Source organism: Mustela nivalis (genome assembly GCF_964662115.1).
Source record: "Mustela nivalis genome assembly, chromosome: 6".
NCBI classification, from domain to species: Eukaryota; Metazoa; Chordata; class Mammalia; order Carnivora; family Mustelidae; genus Mustela; species Mustela nivalis.
This window is the reverse complement of record NC_139025.1, coordinates 11,203,072-11,214,419: the sequence shown is the minus strand read 5'-3', so window position 1 is coordinate 11,214,419 and position 11,348 is coordinate 11,203,072. Positions and strand designations below refer to the sequence as shown.

Genomic DNA, 11,348 nt, shown 5'->3' with positions numbered 1-11,348 from the left:
CACACAGGGTCCTCTCCGTTGCTGCCACCGAGATAAGGCTGAAACCTGGAAAGCCCGGGGAGGGGCACAGGGCCCGCACGACCCCCACCAAGGGGAATGGCCTGGGTAGGGGTCCGCCTCAGTGGCTGGTGGCTAGAGACGCCTGTCTGGGCTCCGACTCCTGCCCCACCCACCCCTGGTGTCTGGGCGCCCTTGGCTGTCCCGCTCCACCCACTGCCGCAGGGACAACGCCTTCTCCGTTGCTTCGGGCCCATCGGAGGTGCTGGGAAGAAGGGGTTGCTTTCGGTGGGAAAGGGGGACTGGCAGCCCCAGCAGCAGCCCACACTCCACTCCATCAGGTCCGGGGAGCAGGGGAGCCTGGGGCCGGTCTGCGCTCTGTGGGCTCCTCTGCCTGGAGGCGCAGGGCAGGCCCCACCAGGGTGCTCCCAGCCACTGGGCAGGTGATGGGGAGCTGCCAACCAACTCTGGGGCCGGGGTGCTGAACTCTGGACCCAGTGAAGGACCGAGTAGGAGGCTGCAGGCCTGACCCATCTCCCCTCTGGCGCAGCCCGCCGCTTCTGGCCCCTGTGATTCCCATGAGCCCTCTGCAAGTTAGGGTAACTGGCCTGTCCTGTCTGCCTGGCACCCTGGGCCAACTGGTCACCCTCTTGCCAATGGAGTCAAAGATCAAGATGGCTGCCTGGGGGGAGGAGGAGCTGATTGGTACCCTAGAGTCCCCATCAGTGCCGGCCTCAGGGTATTCTGATAAAACCATATGGAAATAAGGCCAGCGAGTCCCCGAGTCCCGCCCTGGGTTTACAGCAGAACATCAAGAAAAGGGCACAGCATCCCCCCCCCCCCCAGCCCGCTCTCTCCTTCCCACGTCCCCCTCCCCCCGCCACGGAAGACAACAGACAGTCCTCTTTATAAGTACGTTTTTACTGAAAATAAAAAAGGCATGGTACTTTCTTCCATGTAAAGAGCATCCAGCCTGCCTCTCCACCCCGGCACCGCCGGTCCTGCTCCCGAGGTGGTCTTTGCACAAAATCCACAGGAGCGGCTCGCTGGTGGACAAGACGGCCCGGACTTCATGCTTGTCCATGGAGACAGAGCTCCTGCGGACGAGAGCTCTGTCGCCGCGTGCGCTGGGCACATGTCAGGAAGGCAGATCTCAGGGAATGCACATTCATGCGTTAGAGAGCGCACCACCCGGGCTGTTGGAATCAGACTTTGTACAGATTCGCAGAGTACAGTGATTTTATATAGATAGAGATCTCTTTAAATATATATATATATATATATATATAACGATATATAATATATATGTCTATATTTTTACAGCTATTAGTCTTCCTTCCAAAACTTGCTTTGGAAGCTTCTAAGGAACACCTAAAAACTCTGGGAGATTCTATAGGCCGTTCTAAGTTGGGCTCGACTAAGAGACAGTTAAAAAATATCTATTTGAGAAAAGGCGGAAAAGAAATGTGCATTTCGTTCTCAACCTCAGAATTTGGGCTAGTCTGAGGAGTGGTCTGTGTTAACGGACTGCAAATACATTCCTTAAATGAAAGTTCTGAGCTCAAATACCAGGCCGTGTGGTTGCTTTCCTTTTTCTTTTTCTTTCTTTTTTTTTTTTTTTTTGTCACTTAAGCCAAAACTCCAGTGAGGTTTCCTTGCTGCCACGTGTGAGAGTTTCCAAACGGCCACTTCTGGGTTTGGTGGGTTGACTTCCATGTTGACTCTTTTTTAAGAACTAGTTCTGTTCTTCTCTTGTTTTCACTAACTGAGCGAGGAGAGACTTTACAAATGCGATTTGGGGGAATTTATGCACAAATGTTAGCTCTTCCCAGAGCTCCGCTTGTGTTCCCCGGGAAGGGGACACCGGTCGCAGGGCACCATGGGTAGTTGTCAAGATTCCTCACGGTGGGGGGGGGGGGGCTTGCCAGGGGCTGAAGGATTTGGCTAGTTGTAAAACCCCCTAGGTTGAAGCCAGGGTCAGGAAAGGTGGGACAAGTGGGATTGTGCAAAGCAGGCCTATGTCCTGCCTCCCTGATGTCTCTCCAGGCTGGCCGTCCACCCCTCCATGGCCCCTTAGCTGGGATTTTCCCCTCCGACAGAGGGGGCCTTCCCATCCCCCCTGAGTCCAGGGTGGCACATGCTGGCGGCGGGGGTCCTCCCTGGGTATCTGCTCTGGGCATAAGCTGGGGACTCAGTTGGAGGCTGGAGATCGTGAGGGAAAGCGCCTCCCACACCCTCTGGGTTCTTGTCACAGGCTCTGCATCCCTTGGGGGAGTGGGAGGCATGGGCAGAGAGGACTGCCCAGAGCCCACTGGCTGGGGGCACTGGCCATGGCCACTGGCAGCAGGGTGCCATGCTCACGCAGGCAGGGGAAGCCAAACCCAAACCCAAACCCAAACCCAAACCCAAAACTGGTCCTCACACCTAAGAAAACTGAAAAGAAGAATGAACCCCTTTTGGGAGGGCCTGGGCCTGTCCTCAGCCTGTCCCTGCTGACCTGCGGGGGAGGAGCCGGGTTAGGGTCCCAGCAAACTCACTTTCTCCCCTCTGCCCTCCAAAACACAATGGACCACAGACCACTTCGTGGGCACAAGGGCTCCAGGACGATGGAGTTCCAAGGTTCAGCCTGCACGGGGACTTGTTTTCTGTGAGGCTTACCTGGGTAGGAAATTCTCACCATGGCCCAAACACCCTCCAGGGAATTATGGCTTGATGGTCTGGAAGGTGGAGAGGGTCTACTGAGCTAAGTCCCTGTGCAGAGAGAGGAGGACCACGACATGTGTCCAGTTCCTTCTGAGCAGCTGTGTGGGACGTGAGGGAACCACGAGGTCGGGGGTGTTCTCATGGTCCGCCAGGGAAGGCCGAGCCACAGGCCACTGTCTCCACGGGGTCAGTCGTGTGCCCACAGGGCCCGTGGCCGCCTGGGACACAGGCGGGTGGACCAGGATTACCAGGGCCAGAGGATCGTCTCCTTCCAACCTCTTCCTTCCCTTCATCCACCAACCGCTCCGGAGGTTTCAGCATGTTTTAAACACAAGACCTTGGGAAGAGACATTCGAAGGGGCGCACTGGGAGGGCACCACCTTCCTGTGGCGGGGGGGGAGCCGGGGGCTCTCGGGAGAGGGTCTGTACCTGGTCAGGGCCTTCGGGGGGTGGGAGGGGTGGTTGTCAGAGGACCCAGAGCCAGGTCGGGGCAGCCTAGCCCGGGGCGCCCACAGGGGCTTGGCACAGTGGCGGCCTCCGCTGGATGAGGGCGGGGCCTGGCTCACACGCGGCAGGTGCTGCGCGGCTCAGCTGCGGGATGAGTCTGAGGACGGGCGGAGGGGCCTCTGTCCTTCCTGGCTCCTTGGCCTGGTGCCCAGTGAGCTGCTTTGCCCCTGAAAGGTCAGACACTAAGAGAGCTCCTCTGTCTGCTGCCAGGAGGGGCCTCTGCTGGCCGGGCTCACAGCCCTCAGCCGCAGGGGGGCAGGGGTCCCAAGCCAGGGGCCCTGGATGTGGGTGCGAAGGGGAGGACGGAGGCAGGCCCTGAAGACGGAAGAGAGTGACAGATGCGGCGACAGACAGATGGGTGGGAAGCACCTTTGGAAGGGGACGTCTCGTGGCTCTGCCGATGGCTTCTGTCGGGACGCACGGTGAATGGAGAAGTGGACGGGCTTGCTGGGGAGGAGGACAGGTTTTCTGGCAGGGGAGTGGCCCCAGATCAGCCTTCTCCTGGCCAAAGCAGGATGCCTCTCTGGACCAGCACAGACAGACAGACAGACAGACTCTCCCTGCCTTTGTCAGAGCGCGGCTGGGAGACAGGAAATCAAAGACAAGACAGAGAAGAGATATGCGGGGCCTGGGGTGTGGGGCTGTCCCCAGGAGCTGCGTACAGGGGATCCTGGCTCAGCCCGGTGTCTGAGCTGCCTTGCTCGTGAGGTAACCGGGGTCAAGGCTGGGAAGAGGATGGTTTCTCCTTTGGAATTCCTGGACAAGCCCAGCGTCAGCTCGGGTCCACTTGCTTTCCCGGGTCCACTAATGCCACTGGCGCCACCAATGTGCCCCTCTGGCCAGCGGGTCCAGGGTCTGCAGACTCACACCACAGCGCTGTTCACGTCCACCCCTTTGCTGCTCTGCGAGGAGGTCATGGGATACTCAGCAACACTGGTGCCATTCTCCTCTTTTCTCAGTGGTTTCCTGGGAGGGGAGGCAGGGACAGGCATGAATGACCAGTGACTGGGGCGGGGGAACCGTGTCCTTCCAGGGGACCCACCAGGCTCTGATCTGGGTTAGCATCCTTGGGCTGCAGGTCCTGGTGGGGGCCGATCAGAAGCTGGAGGTGGTCTCAGCGAAGGTGACCACATCACAAGTCACGCACACCAGGGCACGGTAGAGAGGGAAACGGGCACTTTTAATAAGGAAGCAGGAACAACGGGTGTGAATTGGGACTGTTCCGGACAAATGAGAATGGAGAATGTACAGTCAGCCTAGTAGGACATTGTCAGGCTTTGATCGATCTCTTTGATTATGAGCAAGCAGATGTGAAGATAAATATTTGGGGGTGCAGAGTAAAAAGAGGAGAGAGGCCAGAGGTTGGATTTTGCAGCCTGGTCTCTATGTGGTCAGAGGAGCGGGGAAAGCGTGATGAAGAGGGTGGTGGTGAAGGTGAGCCTGGTGCTAGCGATGGGGGTTGAGGTGGCGGGAACAGTAATGTGAGTGGAGTTGGTGGTCGAAGTGCTGATGGTGGTGAAGGTGGTGGTTATGGTGGAGTGGGTGGTGGAGGTGACGGTGAGGGGGGCGGCGGTGGTTGTGTTGGTGGTGTTTTTGGTAATGAAGGTGGTGACAATGGTGGTGGTTACGGTTGTGTTGGTGGTGGTGGTGATGGTAAAGAAGGTGGTGAAGTGGTGGTCATGTTGGTTGGTGGTTGTGGTAATAATGGTGGTGACGATGGTAGTGGTTACGGTTGTGTTGGTGGTGGTGATGGGAATGGCGATGGCGATGCTGTTGCTGTCAGGAGTCCTGGTGATGGCAGTGGCGGTGATGGTGGTTGTGTTGATGGTGGCAGAGGTGGTGGCGGTGAATGGCCAAAGTTGCTGAGCACACGCTAGTGCTTCTCAAACACTTCACGTTGGGCCTCTTGAAGCTCATTCCAGAGCTGTCTAACCCCGAGAGCCTGTTCTCTTAACCGTGCGCAGCTCAGGAAGGCTGGGAGGGAGGCTTTGAGAAGGCTCTTGCTCGCGCGTGGGGTTCCGCAGTGGCGGTCCGACTCTCTGGCCTGGCTCCAAGCCCACCTGCTCTCTGGCCTGGTTCAGGAGGGCGCAGCCCCCGGCGCTAGGCCTGCTGGCTTCAGCCTCTCTCGGCCACGCAGGCCATGGAGCCCAATCCCATGTTGCAATACTGCTGTCTCCTGGGGGACTCTGAGGCCCACGGGGTCGTAAGCTCAGTCATCCCCTGTGTCCCCACGATGTCTGGGGCTGAGCCTGACCTGGCCTTTGTTGTGTGTTGTCTAAATTGAACGTCCCTGGCCATCTTTGAAAGCCTGGCGATTGGTTGCTTCGGCCTTCTCAAACATCCCTAGAGCCTCCCCAAACCCAGGCTGCAGAGGACGGGTACTCGGTGACCAGCTGGGTGCCTGTGGGATGAAGTCTTGGGTGAATTAGTTGAGGGGAGGCAGGGTGAAGGGAGGTTATCAGTAGTGCCATGGATGGGATTATCAGGCCTGCTCAGAGGCGACACCCCGAGACCACATCTATGACCTGTTCCCTATTGCCTTGCAGGAGAGTTAGCTCACAAAACCCAGAGAGAAACCCAAAGTGCACTCCCTCTGGGTGTCAGGCTTAGTCACAGTGGCTTCTAGAAATGTGAGCTACAAACCAGCACTTCTACTTGGGGCCCCATCGCCCTTTGTGCAAAGCACTCTCGGTTACAGACTTTCTTGTCCCTTCTCACAGTGGTCCCCAGAAGGAGCTAGGCCTGGGGTTAAGGGATTCATTTCATGGGGACACTGATGCTTAAGGAGAGCTGTGACTTGCCCAAGGACCCCCCAGCTGGCGGGTGTCAGGGCCTGGACCACCACCTGCTCCTACCATATCCTGGTCCAGACATCTTCCCATTAAGTCAGCATTCCCAGCACCCGTTGTCCCCCAACATAGGGGGCTCCCGTCAGCTCGGGAAGGCCATCCTCCACCTTCCTCCTGGAGAACTCCAAAAATTCTCAAGAGCCCTCCAAGAGTTCTCATTTTGCTTGAACTCAGCACATCCCGAGAACCCCATTAATGGAGGCGCTCAGGGACACTTTCCAGAACCCCCAGGTTTGTAGGGGTCAGACAGTTGCCTTGCTTGTGATGGGCTTGTGGAAATGACAGCCTCTGTCCCTGGGCCTGTTTCTCCTTGGTCTCCTTCCTCTCTCCCCTGGGCCGCCACCCACCCCTTTCCAGGGGCTTCGAGCCGCTCTGACTTCGCGGGGTGGACTTCGTTCCCGACTCTGAGTTTGCACGGCCTGGGGGATTGGGCTGGGTGTGCACTTCCCTTTGTCATCCATCTACAAAGGGGAGGACGGACATCGGAATCGGGGTTCCAGGAAATAGGGACAGACAAAAATCTCGGAGCCCAAAACCACACCCCACACTGCTTTTCTCCCCAATAAATGATCAATCTGGGGCTTGGTCTAAAAAGTCAACCAGAGTAGGTCCGGCTCAGGGGCGATGAGGCTGAAGGGTTTTCCAGAGTGGATCATGGAGAGATAAAGAAAGGGGTCTGGCTCTCCCATGGAAATGGGCAAGGCATGGAGGGTACAGAGTTTCCGCCTGTTTCGGGTGAGGGTAGGAAATCAGCAGCATTTCTTCCGCCAAGAGAAAAGGTGGAATTTCTAAAGCCAGGCTGCTGGCTAGGAGACCTCTTTGTGTTCCCCAGAGCCTTGGAGGAAAAGGTTGGCAGAGAGGGCCTGGCAGGAAGCAAGCCTGGCTGGAGGGACACTGAGGACAAGGCAAGGCGACAGCCCCACAGCCTTCTCAATGGCCCCAGCCACTTCCCAGGCAGGAAAGGACAAAGTGGGTCGGGGCACGGGCTTCAGCCAGTGAAGTGGCACCTGTGACTGCCGCAGCCTCCCTCCCCCACCCCAGGAGCATTCCAAGAGTCTGGGCACTGCAAGGGGGGCGGGTCGGGGTGGGGGAGTCACTGTTCCAAGAAGTCTCCTGAGAAGTGGACCTGGTCTGTTCCCCTCCTCCACCAGCACAGAGCCCTCAACCACTGTACCCTCTGGGCTGCTGCCCCAGCCCACTCCCAAAGCCCTTCTGGGATGCACAGAAGCCCAGTGGACTCTGGGGTTTTAGCTACAGCGGGAGATGGCTCTGCCTTGCCTTCTCCCACCATCCTTCCTCTAGCAGGGGACTTCAGGGTGACGCTACCCCAGCACGGGGATATCCTAGCTCAGTAAACCCAGGCCCACCACTTCCAGCTGTGTGATCTTGGGCAAGCCACTTAACCCTTCCCTGCCTCAGTTTCCTGGTCTACAAAATGGGCACAAGAATGGTGTCCATTTTATAGGCTTGTGAGGAGGATGAAATATGTTAATGTGGTTAAGCACTTAGATGGGCACCTGGCATACAGTAAGGGTTCCATGAGTGTTTGTTAGCTCTCAGTACTGCGGTCGGAAAGCTGGCAGTGGGGAGCTGTCCCAGGTAGGGGGAGGGGATTAGCAGCAGCCAGTGCTCTCCCATCGGCACAGACCTCCTACCTAATGGGTGCCCCATGGGGCTCCGGAAATGCCAGAGAGGCTCACTACAACCCAGCCTGGGTCTGCAGCGCCGTGAGCCAGCCAGGGCTGGTCCCGCTAAGCCAAAGAAGGCCATCTGCACCCTGGTGCAGGAAGGCATGGCCACAGATGATGCCCTACAAGGCCTGGTTCCTAAAACCAAGAAAAAGGGGAGTGAGCTTTTCCTTGGCCATGCCCAGGATTCCTGCCTGGCGGAGGGAGGGTCCTCCACTCTGAGACCCCTTTCCTCCCCTTGCCCTGGGCCGGGCAGCAGCAGCCCCTGGGCACCGCCATGAGCCATGGCCTTTGCAGAAGATGCAACCACCAGCACGGCCGGTCTGGGCAGGGAGGCCCGGGACCCAGGTGCCCCTCCGGGGTCCTGCTGACAGTGATATGACACGTCCCGCCACCAGCCAGTTGTTCCTGCTGGAGGAGCTGGCGACAAAGACAGCTTGGAGGAGCCCAACAACGGAGGGCTGCCAGCTCGCTCCTTGTCTCACATACCCCACTGAAGAGTCTGTTTCCCATGAGGTTTAGAGGTTCTGACTCCTTCTTCTGAAAGCATCCATCCTCCCCTCCAAGGACCCCCGAAGCACACGCTCAGACGAACCCACCCCACCTGCATACACACCCCCAACCCCTACACACATACGTACACATACGAGAGTGCCCGTACACTCATACCCACTCACACCCTTCACACACACACACCCCCTTCCACGCCGAGATGCCTTGTCGCCCGCAGGCTTCTCCAAACCTGGGTCAAGAAGCCAGAGAAAGCCTTCGCGAGCCACCCAGGGTAGCTGCTGACCCTAAGAAGCAGCGGCCTCACTTCTAACCCAGCACGTCTCCTCCCCTCCTCCCCTGTGTGAAGGTGAGTCAGGTGCGCAGCTGGCGGGTGTTCTCACCCTCCGACCGAGCCCCGGGTTGGACCACCTCCCCAGGGCTTCCTTGATTAACCATGTCTGGCTGAGCGAGCCGAAGGCAAGTGACGATGAGGCCCATGGGCTGGTGCTCATCCCTGGGACCCAGCCAGGAGGGCTGGGCATTTGGTTCTCACTCCAAGGGTGGTGCGGAGCCATCCGAGGACTCCTTAAATCGAGAACTCCTGCCTTACCCCTCGTCCGGTCCCACAAGCTCCAGCCAGCAAGTCTACAGAGAGGAATTCAGGGAGGGATGGAGCTTCCTGGAGTCAAAAGGGTCCCGAGAAGCATGGACCCCTCTGGCTCTCCCACCCATGAGTGCCAAGCGTGCCCTGTCTGCCTGCCTTTCTGGCCATGACTGGCCTCAGCGCCACATGTCCCCCTCCTGCCCACCCACCCCCACCGTACAAAGCTGCTAACCGCTGCTGCCTGCTTCCCACCATCAGGACCTCGATCTCCCATAACAGCAGGTGGGTCTCCTGTTGGTGGCAGGGCGAAGGGGCATAAATGAGCCCAAATGAGCATCTCGGCCCCAGGCAGATGGGGCCCCTTCCGGGCCCCATCTCCTCTCTTTGGAGGGCGGATTGTGCAAGTGATAAGGACGAGAGATACCCTTGCCTGGGGGACTCCAGAGAAGCCTGGGTGTTGACCCCACCACTGGGGAAAAGCAAGCCCTGGGCCACCTGGAGGGTGACGGTGGGCCCCAGAGGAAAGACCACCAGCTCCGGAGTTGGAAGACTGAGTCTTGGTCCTGCAACAAAGCCCAAAACTCCACTGCCCGAATCCAGCCGAGGTCCTGAAGGAGGTAAGAGGGTCTCGGAGCAGTCACGGTCACGTATCTGTGTGCAGCACTCGGCAGAGGTGGTCCCTCCTCGAAGCACACGAGCTTTGACTCACCTCACAGTACAGTCAGACGTGGTGTTCTTGATGGCCAGCCGGAGAGGCTGGATTTGGTGCCTGGGGGGTGCTGTCATTACAGGGGCAGCAGGGAGCAGTGACAGATGGGAACGGCTGGGACCCCGGTGTCCAGTCACTGCAATGGGCCCCGCCGGCCCAAGAGATTTTGGCAGACAGAGCTCTGGACTCCAGACCCCGGGGATCCGAGGTGCCTTCAAGGTGAATGTCTCGCTTCCGGAAGTTCATGCGAGATGCGGCTGGATGAGAATGTTCCACTCCTGTCCCCAGTCCCTAGGCCCTGCCTCGTCTTGTCTTCCTCCTTACCCGCTCTGATGCTGACTGTGCAGGCTTGCAAGGGCCAGGGGGAGAGGGCCGGGCTGTGTGCACTGGGGCCGGGGAGGAAGGGGAGGCAGCAGATGGCGAGGGTAGGGGGAAGAACTGCCTGAGTATGTCAGGCCCAGGGGGTGGGAGGCAGGTCACTCGGGGCATGGGGAGGGGGCGCTGAGTCACTGCGCACGCGCGCCAGCCCCCAGCCAGAGGACAGCAAGAAGACAAAAGGCACTACTGGGGCTTGGAGGGAGGGGAGCAGAGCTGGCAGAGGGGGGAGGAAGCCCAAACTGGCGGAGGGGAGGGGCCAAGCAATTAAAACCCGGGCCTGCTGTCTTCCGGTAAGGCAGATTCTACCTCCCTTACCCAGGCGGAGAGAAAAAAACGGAGTCCACTGAAATTCTCCATAATGTTTGCTAATCTAAAAGGTAGGATTTGGGGGCCCCAGGGTGGCTCAGTCAGTTAAGCATCCAACTCCTGATTTCAGCTCAGATCATGATCTCAGGGCTGGGAAATCAAACCCCCCCCCCAACTCCGTGCTCAGCGGGGAGTCTGCTTAGGATTCTCTCTCCTTCTGCCCCGCCCCTCCGCCCCAGCTCACGCTCTCTTAAATAAATAAATAAATAGATAGAAGGAAGAATCTGGCAAGTCTGTGTCAACAAGCCTCCATTCAAGCCACAGAAGGTCATAGAAGAGTGACTACGCACCACAGGGGAGCGAGATGAGGGAGACAACACAACGGCTCCCTGCTCTGATGTGTGTGCAAGTGCGCACGTGCTCGTGCACAAGGTCCTCACACACATGCGGGGGCACATGCACGCAAAAACACCAACACTAACCTGCCTAGAGCAGAAAGCAGAAACGTAAATCGGAAAGGTCCAGCTGCAGGGCGGGGGCAGGGAAGAAGGATCTAGGGTGGCCTGCGATGCTGTCAGAGGAGGTGGCGTTCGAACTGGGGCCCGAGTGAGGAGCAGGAAGGGCTGAGCTGGGAGAGGAACAGCAGCAGCGTGTGGCTCGAGGGAGCTCGAGGAACACCGAGGGGGGCTGGAACCCCAGCCAACTCTCTTCCCTGGCCGGGACTCAAGTTTGCTCCCCTGACACAGACGGTCTGACTCATTCTGGCTCAGATCCCATAGGAAAGTCACTTCCCCCACTCCTTGGTCCTCCAGGCAGACCCGGCACCTCGGGATGGATCACCTGAGGTAGCAGCGCCCAGGGAGAGGAGGTGTCGCTGACTCCAGGGCAGCAAGCACCCGGCTGCACATGAGGGGACTGGGCTGCAGACAGTACGCTGTTGTGCTAAGGCAGCCGCTCGTCATGACCGCCACCGGGGAGGCCCCTGTGCACAGGGGAGGGGGACAGGGACGGGGCGGTGTTCTATGCATCTGTGGGCCGTGGGAGGCTGCTGAGCCTCTCTTCTTGGAAAGTCAACAGATAAGGTGCAAAATGGGAAGAAAACCCTCAGTCATACA

At 58.5% G+C, this 11,348-nt stretch overlaps 1 protein-coding gene across 5 annotated transcripts in view; it reads right to left on the bottom strand.

Annotated features, from left to right (window-relative positions):
• Nucleotides 1-900: 900 nt before the first annotated feature.
• The window catches only part of PRIMA1 (proline rich membrane anchor 1), a 61,238-nt gene continuing 50,790 nt past the window's right edge, over nucleotides 901-11,348 (bottom strand). For 3 of the 5 annotated variants that reach the window (XR_014312399.1, XR_014312400.1, XR_014312401.1), the window contains 2 exons: nucleotides 7,712-7,882; nucleotides 4,369-5,608 (listed from right to left, as the gene is read on the bottom strand). Coding sequence is in view for 2 of the 5 variants with exons in the window: in XM_082733318.1 (XP_082589444.1) it covers nucleotides 4,071-4,173 (103 nt within the window). In the remaining 3 variants the exon portion in view is untranslated. Of the gene's footprint in view, nucleotides 4,174-4,368; nucleotides 5,609-7,711; nucleotides 7,883-11,348 lie in introns of those variants that run through there. The other 2 variants (XM_082733318.1, XM_082733320.1) reach the window with 2 other exon arrangements.